The sequence below is a fragment of the Dreissena polymorpha genome, chromosome 12 (assembly GCF_020536995.1).
Source record: "Dreissena polymorpha isolate Duluth1 chromosome 12, UMN_Dpol_1.0, whole genome shotgun sequence".
Lineage (NCBI taxonomy): Eukaryota > Metazoa > Mollusca > Bivalvia > Myida > Dreissenidae > Dreissena > Dreissena polymorpha.
Window position 1 is genome coordinate 41,998,353 of NC_068366.1, and position 16,416 is coordinate 42,014,768.

General features: G+C 43.4%; 1 protein-coding gene and 1 long non-coding RNA gene across 51 annotated transcripts in view; one reads left to right on the forward strand and one right to left on the reverse strand.

Annotated features, from left to right (window-relative positions):
* The window catches only part of LOC127852926 (uncharacterized), a 56,537-nt gene that overhangs the window by 13,062 nt on the left and 27,059 nt on the right, over positions 1–16,416 (forward strand). For all 50 annotated transcript variants that reach the window (XM_052386961.1, XM_052386968.1, XM_052386973.1 and 47 more), the window contains exons 8-20: positions 1,712–1,791; positions 7,488–7,628; positions 9,242–9,344; positions 10,075–10,211; positions 10,829–10,936; positions 11,863–11,929; positions 12,327–12,427; positions 12,861–13,025; positions 13,289–13,411; positions 14,169–14,261; positions 14,655–14,712; positions 15,082–15,231; positions 15,603–15,682. In XM_052386961.1, the coding sequence (XP_052242921.1) occupies positions 1,712–1,791; positions 7,488–7,628; positions 9,242–9,344; positions 10,075–10,211; positions 10,829–10,936; positions 11,863–11,929; positions 12,327–12,427; positions 12,861–13,025; positions 13,289–13,411; positions 14,169–14,261; positions 14,655–14,712; positions 15,082–15,231; positions 15,603–15,682 (1,406 nt within the window). The remainder of the gene's footprint in view (positions 1–1,711; positions 1,792–7,487; positions 7,629–9,241; positions 9,345–10,074; positions 10,212–10,828; positions 10,937–11,862; positions 11,930–12,326; positions 12,428–12,860; positions 13,026–13,288; positions 13,412–14,168; positions 14,262–14,654; positions 14,713–15,081; positions 15,232–15,602; positions 15,683–16,416) is intronic.
* Positions 11,979–13,859, reverse strand: LOC127852930 (uncharacterized). The gene is made up of 3 exons (XR_008036369.1): positions 13,684–13,859; positions 13,265–13,408; positions 11,979–13,038 (listed from the first exon to the last, which is right to left on the reverse strand). It is a non-coding gene; the product is annotated as an uncharacterized LOC127852930 (long non-coding RNA).

Sequence of the window (16,416 nt, forward strand, 5' to 3'; positions counted from 1 at the left end):
TAATGCGTTTTTACTTCAGACTAACTCCAGGACTCCGGGGGTCACAGGTTCGAGCCCTGGTGCCGGCTACTTTTTTTTCCTTTTTTAAATTTTATTCTTGATATTTTACTGGACGTTTTAATATCCAATGTTCACATTTATCAATATAAAGCATTTAATGACAAACTTCAAAATATGCCAAAATCTGTGAAAAGGCCCCTTTAAAGGAATATCTGTAAGTAATATTATTAATATAGCAATAAATATTCTAGACATCCCTAATTTTGGAAATGAATTGATTCAATTTAGAAGGATGAGAGTCCACTAGTCATAAATGGGTTAATATAGAACTCCGCATAGCAAAAAACCAGACAAAATTGCCCGTTCTTAATACTAAATTAAGATCAAATACAGATCGAAAATAAATGAATACTTAAAGGGAAATTTTCACAGATTTTGGCATGTATTGAAGTTTGTCATTAAATGCTTTATATTGAAAAATTTAAACATAGAATCTAAAAAGCTCCAGTACAAACCTAGAACAACATTAAAGAAAGGAAAAAAAGTAACCCTTGACTTGGCTCGAACCACTGACCCTTGAAGTAAAATTCGAACACTTAGACCACTCCGTGCTCAAACAATACGCTTGTATTTTATACTACGTATAAGCGATCCTCGTAGTATCACAAAATTACAGCAACAAAAGAACTCTCCTAATTATTCAATCGTTTTGCGTTGCAACGCTGTATAATTTTAAGGTTTTTAAATTGTCAAAGATGCATATAATATATATTTTAGAGCATGGTAAATTGTCTATATTACTGTTTCCGAACAATGAAAATGTGTGAATCTGAAACATTTTTTTGTAAATTTTGTCAATTTACCAAAACGTGAAAAAAGACCCTTCAACACGGGGCGATAAATTTAAATATGTTAATATTGTGACTGGACTCGAAATCTGGTTTAAGCTGTCGCGTATGGAATTTGAGAGTTCAGCTGTAGTAGCGTGCTAGTAATGTTATTTCTATGAGTCGCGTTCTGAGAAAACTGGGCATAATGCATATGCATAAAGTGTCGTCCCAGATTAGCCTGTGCAATCCTCACATGCTAATCAGGGACGACACTTTCCGCTTCTATGACGTTTTTCGTTTAAACGAAGTCTTTTCTTAGCAAAAATCCAATTTAGGCGGAATGTGTCGTCCCTGATAAGCCTGTGCGGACTGAACAGGCTAATCTAGGACGACTCTTTACGCACATGCATTATGCCCAGTTTTCTCATAACACGACTCATAAAAAGTCTTTGACCATGTTTATGCGCGTGTAGTGTGGTTAATGACCTCATAGGACGTCTTATATCAATTAAGCGTATTCAATTTGCATAGTATACACTACCTTAACATCGCGAACGGTAATGATGCAGATGTCTTAAGTAGAACACACCAGTATAGCTTGACGTTTTCTTTATATCGGATCACTATCATGAAGTATGGATTGTTGATTACTTGAGAAGGGAATTTTAATAGAAAGCATTTTCATATCATGTATTATTTTATTTCGAAACTGCAATGTGGATAAATATTTACATTTGCATTTTTCTGATTTTCAAGAATTGCCTAAAATGTTTGTTATGTTGTATTTGCGGTAACAGCAAGTACATGATTGTTTTGTCTACGGCGGGCCTTAATCTGCGTTGTATCACTGCATCGTAATCAATGCCGTCCTGCTTTTCCAGGAGTCTACGGAGACCAGAGTCCTGATAATTTTCAAGTGGTCCTGGATCTGAGCGGCTTCATGGAGATGTACAGTATATCGGTGAGAGGTCAGCCCTCCGCTTCCGACCCCATTTATAAGCAAGCATCGCGAGCCATCCCATTACTAAGCAGACATCGCACCCCACCACCTTGATAAACAAGTACCTCTCCCAACCCCCTCGATTAGCAAGCATCGCTCCCCAATCGCTGGAAAAGAAAGCATCGTCAACAGCCTCTTGATTAGCAAGCATCGCTCCCCAGCCCCTTGATAAGAAAGCATCGCTCCCCAGCCCCTGGATAAAAAAAGCATCGCTCCCCAGCACATTGATAAGCAAGCACCACTTCCAACCCCATTCATTAGCAAGCATCGCTCCCCACCCCCTTGATTAGCAAACATCGGTCCCAAACCCCTTTTATGAGCAAGCATCGCTCAACTCCGCCTTGATAAGCAACCACCACTCCCCCGCCTTGAAAAGCAAGCATCGCTCCCCCATCCCCTTGATAAGCACGTTCCGCTCCTCAATCCCTTGATGAACAAGCATCGCTCCCCACCTCCTTGATGAACAAGCGTCGCTCCCCTCGATGCATTGCTACCACCCCCTTGATTAGCAAGCATCGCTCTCCACCACCCTTGATTAGCTAGCACCGCTGCCCACACCCTTGATTAGCAAGCATCTCATCACACCCCCTTGATAAGCAAGTGTCTAATCAAACCTCTTGATTGACAAGCATCGCACCCCACACCCTTGATTAGCAAGCATCTCATCCCACCCCCTTGATAAGCAAGTGTCTAATCAAACCTCTTGATTGACAAGCATCGCACCCCACACCCTTGATTAGCAAGCATCTCATCACACCCCCTTGATAAGCAAGTGTCTAATCAAACCTCTTGATTGACAAGCATCGCACCCCACACCCTTGATTAGCAAGCATCTCATCACACCCCCTTGATGAACAAGCAATGCTACCCATACTTTTCATTAGCAACCATCGCTCCCCACCCTTTTGATGAGGAAGCATTGTTTTCTACCCCCTGGATTTGCAGGCATCGCTCCCCACCCCATTTATAAGCAAGCATCGTTACCCATCCCATCAATAAGAAATCGTCGCTCCCCACCCCCTTGATTCGCAAGCACCGTTCTCCGTACCCTTGATTAAAAAGCATCTCATCCAACCCCCTTGATAAGCAAGCATCTCTCCCCATCCCCTGAAGAAGCACCGCTCCCCACCCCATTCATTAGCAAGCACTACTACCCACTACAATGATTTCCAAGCACCGCTCGCCACTCCCTTGATAGCAAGCATCTCTCCCAACCCCTTTGATAAAAAGCATCGCTCCCCTCCACCTTGATTAGAAGAATCGCTCACAACTCCCTTGATTAGAAAGCATTACCTTAAACCCTTTGATAAGCAAGCCTCGCTCCCTACCCCATTGATTTGCAAGCATCTCTCCCCACCCTATTGATTGTCAAGCATTGCTCCCCATCCCTCCTGATTAGCAAGCCCCGCTTCTCTTCCCCTTGATTAACAATCATCGCTTCCCAACCCATTGATACGCATGCACCGCTCGTCACCCCCTTCATCAGCAAGCATCCCCGCCCACCCCCATGATTAGAAAGCATCGCTCCCCACCCACTTGATTAGAAAGCAAAGCTCCCCACCCCATGATTTGCAAGCACCAATCCTTATGATAAGCTAGCATAGCTTTCCACCCGCTTAATTAGCAAGCATCGTACCCCAGCCCCATGATTAGCAAGCATCGCTCCCACCCCCCTTATGAGCAAGTATCGCACCCCAGCCCCATGATTTGCAAGCATCGCTCCCACCCCCCTTATAAGCAAGCATCGCACCCCAGCCCCATGATAAGCAAGCATCGCTCCCCAGCCCCATGATTAGCGAGCATCGCTCCCCACCCCCCTTATAAGCAAGCATCGCACCCAGCCCCATGATAAGCAAGCATCGCTCCCCAGCCCCATGATTAGCAAGCATCGCTCCCCAGCCCCATGATAAGCAAGCATCGCTCCCCACCCCCCTTATAAGCAAGCATCGCACCCAGCCCCATGATAAGCAAGCATCGCTCCCCAGCCCCATGATTAGCAAGCATCGCTCCCGAGCCCCATGATTAGCAAGCATCGCTCCCCACCCCCCTTATAAGCAAGCATCGCTCCCGAGCCCCATGATAAGCAAGCATCGCTCCCCAGCCCCATGATTAGCAAGCATCGCTCCCCAGCCCCATGATTAGCAAGCATAGCTCCCCACCCACATGATTAGAAAGCATCGCTCCCCACCCCCTTGATTAGAAAGCATCGCTCTCTTTCCCCATGATTAGCAAGGACCAGGCCACACCCTTATGATAAGCTAGCATAGCTTTCCACCCGCTTGATTAGCAAGCATCGTACCCCAGCCCCATGATTAGCAAGCATCGCTCCCACCCCCCTTATTAGCAAGTATCGCACCCCACCCCCCCTCCTTATTAGCAAGCATAGCTCCCAGCCCCATGATTAGCAAGCATCGCTCCCCAGCCCCATGATTAGCAAGCATCGCTCCCCAGCCCCATGATTAGCAAGCATCGCTCCCCAGCCCCCTTATTAGCAAGCATCGCTCCCCAGCCCCATGATTAGCAAGCATAGCTCCCCAGCCCCATGATTAGCAAGCATAGCACCCAGCCCCATGATTAGCAAGCATCGCTCCCCACCCCCCTTATAAGCAAGCATCGCACCCAGCCCCATGATAAGCAAGCATCGCTCCCCAGCCCCATGATTAGCAAGCATAGCACCCAGCCCCATGATTAGCAAGCATAGCACCCAGCCCCATGATAAGCAAGCATCGCTCCCCACCCCCCTTATAAGCAAGCATCGCACCCAGCCCCATGATAAGCAAGCATCGCTCCCCAGCCCCATGATTAGCAAGCATAGCACCCAGCCCCATGATTAGCAAGCATCGCTCCCGAGCCCCATGATTAGCAAGCATCGCTCCCCAGCCCCATGATTAGCAAGCATCGCTCCCCAGCCCCATGATTAGCAAGCATCGCTCCCCAGCCCCATGATTAGCAAGCATCGCTCCCCAGCCCCATGATTAGCAAGCATCGCTCCCCAGCCCCCTTATTAGCAAGCATCGCTCCCCAGCCCCATGATTAGCAAGTATCGCTCCCACCCCCCTTATTAGCAAGCATAGCACCCAGCCCCATGATTAGCAAGCATCGCTCCCCAGCCCCATGATTAGCAAGCATCGCTCCCCAGCCCCATGATTAGCAAGCATAGCACCCAGCCCCATGATTAGCAAGTATCGCTCCCACCCCCCTTATTAGCAAGCATAGCACCCAGCCCCATGATTAGCAAGCATCGCTCCCCAGCCCCATGATTAGCAAGCATCGCTCCCCAGCCCCATGATTAGCAAGCATCGCTCCCCAGCCCCATGATTAGCAAGCATAGCACCCAGCCCCATGATTAGCAAGTATAGCACCCAGCCCCCTGATTAGCAAGCATCGCACCCCAGCCCCATGATTAGCAAGCATCGCTCCCCAGCCCCATGATTAGCAAGTATCGCTCCCACCCCCCTTATTAGCAAGCATAGCACCCAGCCCCATGATTAGCAAGCATCGCTCCCCAGCCCCATGATTAGCAAGCATCGCTCCCCAGCCCCCTTATTAGCAAGCATAGCACCCAGCCCCATGATTAGCAAGTATCGCTCCCACCCCCCTTATTAGCAAGCATAGCACCCAGCCCCATGATTAGCAAGCATCGCTCCCCAGCCCCATGATTAGCAAGTATCGCTCCCACCCCCCTTATTAGCAAGCATAGCACCCAGCCCCATGATTAGCAAGCATCGCTCCCCAGCCCCATGATTAGCAAGCATCGCTCCCCAGCCCCCTTATTAGCAAGCATAGCACCCAGCCCCATGATTAGCAAGTATCGCTCCCACCCCCCTTATTAGCAAGCATAGCACCCAGCCCCATGATTAGCAAGCATCGCTCCCCAGCCCCATGATTAGCAAGCATCGCTCCCGAGCCCCATGATTAGCAAGCATCGCTCCCCAGCCCCATGATTAGCAAGCATCGCTCCCCACCCCCCTTATAAGCAAGCATCGCACCCAGCCCCATGATAAGCAAGCATCGCTCCCCAGCCCCATGATTAGCAAGCATAGCACCCCACCCCCCTTATTAGCAAGCATAGCACCCAGCCTCATGATTAGCAAGCATCACTCCCGAGCCCCATGATTAGCAAGCATAGCACCCCACCCCCCTTATTAGCAAGTATCGCACCCCACCCCCCCTCCTTATTAGCAAGCATAGCACCCCACCCCCCTTATTAGCAAGCATAGCACCCACCCCCCTTATTAGCAAGCATAGCACCCCACCCCCCTTATTAGCAAGCATAGCACCCAGCCTCATGATTAGCAAGCATCACTCCCGAGCCCCATGATTAGCAAGCATAGCACCCACCCCCCTTATTAGCAAGTATCGCACCCCACCCCCCTTATTAGCAAGCATCGCTCCCGAGCCCCATGATTAGCAAGCATCGCTCCCCAGCCCCATGATTAGCAAGTATCGCACCCCAGCCCCATGATTAGCAAGCATCGCTCCCCAGCCCCATGATTAGCAAGCATCGCTCCCCAGCCCCCTTATTAGCAAGCATCGCTCCCCACCCCCCTTATTAGCAAGCATAGCACCCAGCCCCATGATTAGCAAGCATAGCACCCAGCCCCATGATTAGCAAGCATCGCTCCCCAGCCCCATGATTAGCAAGTATCGCTCCCGAGCCCCATGATTAGCAAGCATCGCTCCCCAGCCCCATGATTAGCAAGCATCGCTCCCCAGCCCCATGATTAGCAAGCATCGCTCCCCAGCCCCATGATTAGCAAGCATAGCACCCACCCCCCTTATTAGCAAGTATCGCACCCCACCCCCCCCTCCTTATTAGCAAGCATAGCACCCAGCCCCATGATTAGCAAGCATAGCACCCAGCCCCATGATTAGCAAGCATCGCTCCCCAGCCCCATGATTAGCAAGTATCGCACCCCACCCCCCTTATTAGCAAGCATAGCACCCAGCCCCATGATTAGCAAGCATAGCTTCCCATCCCATTGATACGCAAGCACCGCAACCAACGCCATTTATAAGCAAGCGTCGCTCCCCACCTCCTTTTTTTACCCCCTTGATTAGCAAGTACTACCACGCACCACCCCTTGATTAGAAGGCATCGCTCTCCACCCCCTGATAAGCAAGCATCACGCCCCACTCTATTGATTAGCAAGCATCGCTCCCCATCCCTTGATTAGCAAGCACCAGACCCCACCCTATTAATAAGCTAGCATAGCTTTCCACCCGCTTGATTAGTAAGCATCGCTCTCCTTCCCCTTGATTAGCAAGCACCAGACCCCACCCTATTAATAAGCTAGCATAGCTTTCCACCCGCTTGATTAGTAAGCATCGCTCTCCTTCCCCTTGATTAGCAAGCACCAGACCCCACCCTATTAATAAGCTAGCATAGCTTTCCACCCGCTTGATTAGTAAGCATCGCTCTCCTTCCCCTTGATTAGCAAGCACCAGACCCCACCCTATTAATAAGCTAGCATAGCTTTCCACCCGCTTGATTAGTAAGCATCGCTCCCGATCCGCTTGATTAGCAAGCATCGCTTCCCATCCGCTTGATTAGAAAGCATTAATTTTTATAAATGAAAAACGATGTGCTCTTGTACAAATAGTGTCGAATAGTTGGATATAAGCAAATCATATGACATTGATATATTACTACTCAGTTTGACTCGGACATCATCTTTGGGGCGGGGTTAACGCTCACCATGTTGATTGACATCTTCACGCGCATGAGCCAGGAACAGGCGTACTTCGGGGAGTGTGCCAGGCTACTATCCCGAGTGGCGAACTTGCCTGTCAGAAACGTGAGTGTCATATGCTGGAAAGAAGATGTAAAGTGGTTGCTTATTTTAGTGTCCACTTTTGAAGTAAGGGCTAGTAGTTTTTCCTCAAGAGCAAATTCTCCTGGTGGATATTTTACCCCCAGATTCCGTTCCTGAATGTCGTGTGCCACATACGCGTATGCCACAATATGTGTCGTGTTCTGAGAAAACTGGGCATAATGCATGTGCGGAAAGTGTCATCCCAGATTAGCCTGTGCAGTCCGCACAGGCGCATCAGGGACGACACTTTACGCTTTTATAACATTTTTGTTTAAAGGAAGTCTCTTTAGCAAAAATCCAATTAAGACGGAAAGTGTTGTCCGTGATTAGCCTGTGTGAACTGCACAGGCTAATCTGGGACGACACTGTACGCACATGTATTATGCCCAGTTTTCTCAGAACGCGACTCATATATTTTATTCCAGACAAGTGAGGAATATCATGTACAATACCAGACAATGCATTCAACGTAATACAAACAAACCATGTTTGAAACTGATTGAAGCATTGGAACGCACAATGTGAAGCATTGGTAATTGAAACCAGCATCAACTATTTTTCTTTAAATAATGTAATGCCAATCATTGTTTGAAAACATATAATACCGGATGCTGATAAAATGACATATAAACTGGGAAAGATGCTCAGGTTTTCCATCATTATATAAACCCAAGAAAAACATGTGATACACATCAGGTACCATCACTTCTTTCTGTGATTCTGAGTTTGAACTTAATAAGAACGACTTGACTTCATATTTAGTGAATACAAATTTGTATGGATACGAAATAGTTTTAGCGGTGAGTATAGAACTATTTGGCCGCGCCTTTTGGTAACAAATTGCACAGGATGTTTCAAGACTGGCAAACAATTTAAACGGATGGTCGCTTATTATTTCTCATCGAAACTATTATTTGTAAACGGAATAATAGGTGAACGTCGGTATTCCTAACATAACACATTTGTCAATTCGAAATAGCCCAATTTAGTGTTTTTATACAAACGTAACATTATAGTAAATATTGAATTTATGTACACGTAAGCCTCGTACAGATGTTGCACATCGTATATTTGGTCTTAATGTGTGATCGTGATGATTATATCGGATGTGAGACATTCCTGTAGCAAATGGGTGAATATTCTCTTGTGTCTTCTCGTGAATGGACCAGATCTAATGGACCATGCATTTATTCGTTTACATGTGTTTTCCTTAATTTTGGGATGTTATGAAATGTGTATTTATGAAGAAGATCTGCGATCAATTTACTAACGTTTGTACTTCCGTTTGTAATTAGATGCCATGTGAATCTAAGGTACCGGTAAATACCAGAAGAATAACGTCATCGAAATAAAAAATCTTTTAAAATGGTAATACTATCTCTCTGAATAGACATTTGGTCATAGAATTCGCTTTTGTAGAGAAAGCTTATTGCAGCTAAGATATGATATTTGAGCTTCAATATTATACAAGTTGAGCTTTAGTTTATAATGGCTATATGCACGAATATATACCCAAAAAATCTAGACACAAATATTGACAAATTAAGAAAGCTTATTAACCATTATTTATTATTGGTTCCCCGTTTCAATGACAGAGGGCCACGTGGGCGGGTAACCTCGTGATGAAGTTCAACCACAGGGACTTCCCCTCGGACGTGTACGTCCTCCTGCACGTGCTCAGGGCCCGGGTGTGGACAGGTGAGACCATTTGTCAAAATATAAGCCTCCCTCTTAAAAAACGGGACTTAATGCATGTGCGTAAAGTGTCGTCCAAAATTAGCATGTGCAATCCGTACAGGCTAATCAGGGACAACACTTTACGCCCTATTTTAATTTTCGTGTAAAGAAAGTCTCCTATTTGCAAAAATCCAGGTAATGCGGATAGTGTCGTCCCTTATTAGCCTGTGCAAATGTACGCACATGCATTTAACCCCGCTTCTCAGAACGCGACTCATTGGTATGAACTAAAGTATTTAAAATGACCCGGTAAGTAAGCAGGGAACCATTTGACCACATGTGTTTTGAACCATTGAAGTATAAACCATTATAACATCACATTTAACAAATCAAAAACGCTCACACTTGTATAGGCGTATGGTTCTCGTGCACCGAGGGATAAAGTCGTTATATTGGCATTTTCTTTGAATATAAACATAATGCTTCCCATTACCTTTCAGCATGTTTACTAGTACTTTGTATTGTGTCGTAATTGTTTTAAAATAAATATGTTTGAACCAAACCAATTGGAAGTAATTTTATAACATCTTAACCCTTACAGTTATAATCACTCGGCAAAAATGTGTATGAACGTCATCTACATTGATAGAAACTTGTAAAATCACGGCCTTTCACATTAATGGAATCTTGAGGTAAGTATAGCAAATTGACAATACCGGTTGAAATGGAAGTGTTTGCTTTGCTATGGCAGGTTTCATGGGTGACTCAGTGGACATCAGCAACTTCATGTCCACGTATACCAGTGGTAAGCTGGTATTCGCCTTTGACTACACGGACCTCGATCAGGACGAGTACATCAAGTTCTACAAAGTCACGCCGCGTGCACAGGTGAGCGGGTAGGGTAATAAAATAAACATATACCAAAATGCTCGTCCAAATGATCAGACAGGCTTGACTTTATGAACATTTATAACGACCCTTATTCAGGAAGGTTCGTACATCAATGTCTACATCATCATAATTTGGTCACCGGTAAGAAAGATATAACAGACATGTAGCTTATGTAAGAATACATATACACGTGACTTCGCCGTATTACTCAACAACAAGTCCATACATTATATAAGTCGCATACGCTCATTCAGTGAGTGTCATTAATTATATACTACTCAAAATTTGCTAAGGATCACCTTTTGTTTTCACATTATCTTCAGTTCAATTTAATTTAATTTAAATTGTTATTTTGGAGGTTTTGATATTAGAATGTGTGTATTTTTTATTGTATTTGTATGTATTGATTTAAGTTGATGCGCGACGCTGGCTGGATCCAGCTAGGGGTGAACTTCAAATTACACATACTATAACAAGTGATATTTAGAAAATTTTGAGTAGTATATGAACTTTTATACAGCGATAAAACGCTTGAGGTTAATATTAGAGGCAAGGTCACGCATAGTATGCCGGGACGCATGGTTTGCGAACAGCTTTTAGAAACTTTTTTTCAGAACTCGTACTGCTACGTGACGGGCGGGTTCCGTGTGCGCCTGGATAAGACGAATTGGGTTCTCAAGGAGGCGCCTGTGCTTGCCTTTGCCGGGCTGGGCACGCAGTTTGTACGTACTGTCGCTCTAAGCTGTTTTATGTATGCACATAGTCGTAAGAGATCATTTGGTCGGTTGACGGTCTATTTTGTTACTGTCTATGTATGCTGTTCGGCTATTCACTAATGTATTTGCCAATAAAATTGACTTCAATTGATCGGGTCTAGGTTGTATAAATATTGTCAGCATGTGAAAAAGGGATTATAAGACTAATTGAGCAAAGAAAAAAGGTAAGGTATGTGTATCTAGTTCGGCCCGCTGTGGATTTTGCAACCTATTGTATACACGTTTGAAGTTATTGTTTCTCTGGAAAGCATCCTGAAAAACGTATACCATTGTTTGGCGAATCGACTGCGCAACTACAGAGCAATCACATTTGCATCCCTTGCATTGTTTTTGCTTTTGCATTAGTATATCTTTCGATAATTGATTGAAATGTCCGAATCTTAATTAAAGGGATATTATGGGCATTTAACAGTTTATAGGTGTCTATCGCAACCGTTGTTTATTTTTGGTGTTTTCACACACTTATATTTGTTAATGCAGCATCAGCATACTAAAACAATAGCCCGGAAAGAGAAAAGTTATGCATTCGATATCAACCGTACTTTCGTGTTGACAACTGACGACAGAAATGATTCGATGTACGATGTGAATCTAAATTTAGTTTTAGTGCAGATTCGTTCATACGACACAAAGACACCATTTTGTTTAACGGATCATTTTGGCTTAGAGAACTGGGTGATTCATGTAAAATATCGAATATAATATATAGTTTTTATAAACAACTGGTAGCAAGATGAGTTGCAGTTACTTGGTCAGTTACTACATTTTAACTAACTCTTTTGACCTGCTAATTCGTTTCAGCTCAATTCAGCAGTGAAAAAATACCATAATATCACTTTAACCCTGATGTCGCTTTATCTGGCGTATTTCAGGCTCGTGCTACAAAGACGGAAGCATATTTGAACGGGAAAAATATTTCGGACCCAACTGTCCTAAGAAGTAATATAAATTAGATGAGTTCTTTACGAAGTCTAACAATATTAGTGAACTCGTTCCATTAGAATTTATAAAATCAACGTACATCCACAAACAAAAATGCCAAAATAAAAAGAGGATAAAAAGCATAATTAAATAATTTTAACATTTATATTGTGCATAATATCGATAGTGTATGCGTGGATTTACGGCGGACTGACGCACGCACACGTGCACGAACACACAGAAAGTGGTAGTATTGTTTTCTCGATACTTTGTATGTCCCTTCACCATCTTCAGAATGGAAGGTTAAGGAGCGGGCTTTAAATTGTTTTATGTGATCTTTATCAGCATGCATAGTGTGATCAACAACCCTTGATCAATGATTCACAATTAGGGCATGTCCAATTGTCCATTTCAGCGGCTTTGGCCACTCTTCAAGGGGAGATCATCGCGGATTCCTCCCCCGCACTGTCGAGTGCAGCATACAGGACGAAATTGGCGGTGTCTCTTTTCTACAAGGTAACCATGTGCAAAGTTATTTTTTTTTCGGGTTAGCATTTTTCAATATAAAACAACAACACATTAAATACACAGTTTTTTTGTGATATTTCTTTAAATTTTGAAAAAAGGTCTTCCCCAGAATAAAATTATACCCCTTCCATGAAACTTCTTAACACAAGTGTATCTTATTTATATCGTTTTATATGAAAACAAGTACTGATCTGGTTTATTGTATGCTCATTAGAATACAGTTACGGAATGTTAAGTTAGATAGCACGTGCTTACCGGGTATTTAGTTTAAAGCGTCTAAACTATACATCTTCGTCGTCATAACATTTTTTGAAGCCTCGTGCGACTTATAATTATACTTACTTAATATTATACAAATACACAATGAAGTAACAACACATTTCGTAACATTTGTCATATTCGAACATTTCATGGTGCCAAGTTCGTGTTGTACATGGTTGGTGACCGGGCCGGGCAGCAATACAGGTCGGGGGCCAGTCAGCTGTACTTCCTGCGCCCCATCTCGTCCGGTCAACAGACGTACGATACAAACACGATGGAGTATCCGGTCACGGAGCCCATGAAAAAACTGGAAGCAGACGCCCAGGTCTGCAGTTCGCCTTAATACAATAGATATAAAATGTGTGTTCATTTCCGCTGTTTTGTGAAAAGGGAACGAAATATTTCTAATTTTTTCAAACTGAATGGTTTCTAAGGTCAATATAGCATGAACATTTGAGCGTTGCGCTGTGTCATTTTTTTCTGATGTATATAATGTTATTTTCATTTGGACCCACCCACAACGAATCAACTACGTATTTTAAATATGCGAGAAATAGTTGTTACGTGTAATCGCTTCTTTCTCCCCAGGCGACGGGTGAAGCCCTGTACACAGACGACCTCCCGGCATACCCGGGACAGCTGGAGGCCGCGTTCGTGTTGAGCACAGTCGGGAGCGGTACCATCCAGGCAATCGACGCCACCGCCGCTCTGGTAAGCGTTCATCGGAGATGTATTTTATACCAATGTATGGAATGTATTAATATCAACAATATGCCCGGCTTGACTACATATAAACTTGTGAGCGATTGGTCATGAAAATTTGTATAAAGCTGTTCTTTCGTACACCTGATTCAAGTTGTACAGTAGCCAGTTACTGGCATTAGAATACGCACGTAAACTGATCCCTACAATACGACTGAAGTAATGTTAAAATGATGATAAATAACATCTTAATGAACAATAGAAATATTTCGTATACTCACAGAATACTGTGGTGATGGTTTATACGATGATGATGTTTTTGCTCTGTACTTTAAAACAACAGATGCGTGATATATCAGAAGTCCTAGTCACATAATCTGACGTTGAACAATTTCGGTTTAAATAATACTTAATATGTGCGCATATCTCTTCCATAATTGCGCAGTTTTTACGCTAACAGTACAGAGCCTCACATTTGCTGATAGCGCTTCATAAATGTCATATGCCATCCCAATGGAATCCTTGTTTCTGTAAATATGTCAAAAGTATAGAACAAAGCTAAAATACAGTCAAGAAATAGTTTCTAGTAACAAAATGGATTGTTTGGAAAAGTTATGGTCGACTTTCATGGATCTCTCATTCGTCTCAGCATATTGTTACTGCATGTCTATTTGTCTGTTAACAACGTGAAAGAGCACACTTGCTATTCGTTGTGGCATTTTGTGTAGTCCATTGTCATTTAATCGAGAGATTTAATGGTTTGCAGAAAATCCCGGGCGTCTCCATGGTGATAACAGCAAAGGACATTGTGGGACAGAACAACTGGTTTATTCCTGGCGTTGGCATTATGCAGTATGAGGTAAAATATACAGACCGATGTAACAACCTTTGCAATTGTTGGTGTTATTTTTTTTCCAAAATAGATTTTAAAAAATGTGTGAAAGAAAAAAGATTAAAAACATAAAAACATCAATCCATTGAAAATATTTACGTTTTGCAATGCCGGCGCATGAACCCATGCCCTTTTAAATCTAAGAGTGGAATCACTCGGCCATGAAGACTGCATGAATATTGCAGACGTATTTAACATCCTCTTCATACAATGTCATATATTATACATGTTATATAGGTGTTAATTCTTCCAGGTCAAAAATCTCAACACCTATTTTTTCTCGTCTGTATTTATATCGTTTAAAGGTCTTACATTTCCGTAGCCTTTCCATATATATATACTTTGTTACTTTATTTTTAGTTGCTGGCAAGCAGTAAAGTTCTTTATTGTGGACAACCAGTCGCTATTGTTCTGGCCAGTAGGTGTATTTTTATTAACTTGCCAACATGTGTAGCAAATTGACATAATTACAATAAAAAACATCCGTTTGATTCCTATAATGAACACTGCTATTATTAACAAGATAAAATGTTAACAAAAAAGTTAACTTTTTCAAGTATATTAATATATATCAAACTTTTAAAAGAATATAAATTAGGAACAATTATCCCCCCTTAAAAAAAAAATTCTTGCGAACTCACCAATAAAATAAAAACTCTTAAGAATAATTAAATAGTGTATTTACAGTACTTTGCCTCTACCAGAACAGAAAAGGTAATACATCAAAATAAAAAAGTTTCTTTGTTACAATTAGTCTACTCCTATTTTGTCCTTTTCCCCAACCCAGAGGACTACGGGACCGCATTGGGGGCAGTGTACGCGGTCAAGGTCACCTACACGGCGGTCACTAAGCCCCTCATTAACCTGAGGGACGCCATACAGCAGAAGTCCTTCTTCCCGGCGCCTTGTGATGACCTCATGGTCGGCAACCCTGATGGTGCGTTGCAACTTACGTGTTACTTACGAGCTTACTATTACCGTGTAGAGCCATTGTACTCGTACTATTTTCTATGTAGACTTTTCTCATGCATATGTATTGTTGCTTTTTTTGCAGCACACATAAGTAGTTGTATAATAATGATGCCTTTTTATACTACTAGAAAATAACTTAGCTCTTACTCTATATCTTCCTCACATTGTATTCAAGTTCTAAGTTACTCAACTAACTGAGATTAAAATACCTTGCTACATGATACTGCAGTAGTATGATTCTTTCTGCAGTGATAATAAAATTTGCAGCATTAAATAAATTGTTAGAAATATATGTCCGCATCATTATTCTCTAGTATTTCGCACTGCTTATTCCAGACGCTATCTCGAAGTCCGCGGTGAGGATAACCGGTGAAATACAGTTGGGGGACCAGTACCACTTCCACATGGAGAATCAGGTGAGATATGGTTGGGGGACCAGTACTACTTCCGCGTTGAAAATTCAGGTGAGAGACAGTTGGGGGACCAGTACTACTTCCGCGTTGAGAATCAGGTGAGATACAGTTGGGGGACCAGTACCACTTCCACTTGGAAAATCAGGTGAGATATGGTTGGGGGACCGGTTCCACTTCCACATGGAGAATCAGGTAAGATACAGTTGGGGGGGCCAGTACCACTTCCACATGGAGAATCAGGTGAAATACAGTTGTGGGACTAGTACCACTTCCACATGGCGAATCAGGTGAGATACAGTTGGGGGATCAGTACCACTTCCACATGGAGAATCAGGTGATATATGGTTGGGGGACCAGTTCCACTTCCAAATGAAGAATCAGGTGAGATAAAGTTGAGGGACCAGTTCCACTTCCACATGGAGAATCAGGTGAGATACAGTTGGGGGACCAGTACCACTTCCACGTGTAGAATCAGGTGAGATACAGTTGAGGGACCAGTACCACTTCCACATGGAGAATTCGATGAGATACAGTTGGGGGACGAGTACCACTTCCACGTGGAGAATCAGGTGATATATGGTTGGGGGACGAGTACTACTTCCACGTGGAGAATCAGGTGAGATACAGTTGAGGCACCAGTTCCACTTCCACATGGAGAATGAGGTGAGATACAGCTGGGGACCAGTACCACTTCCACATGAAGAATCAGGTTAGATACAGTTGGGGGACCAGTACCA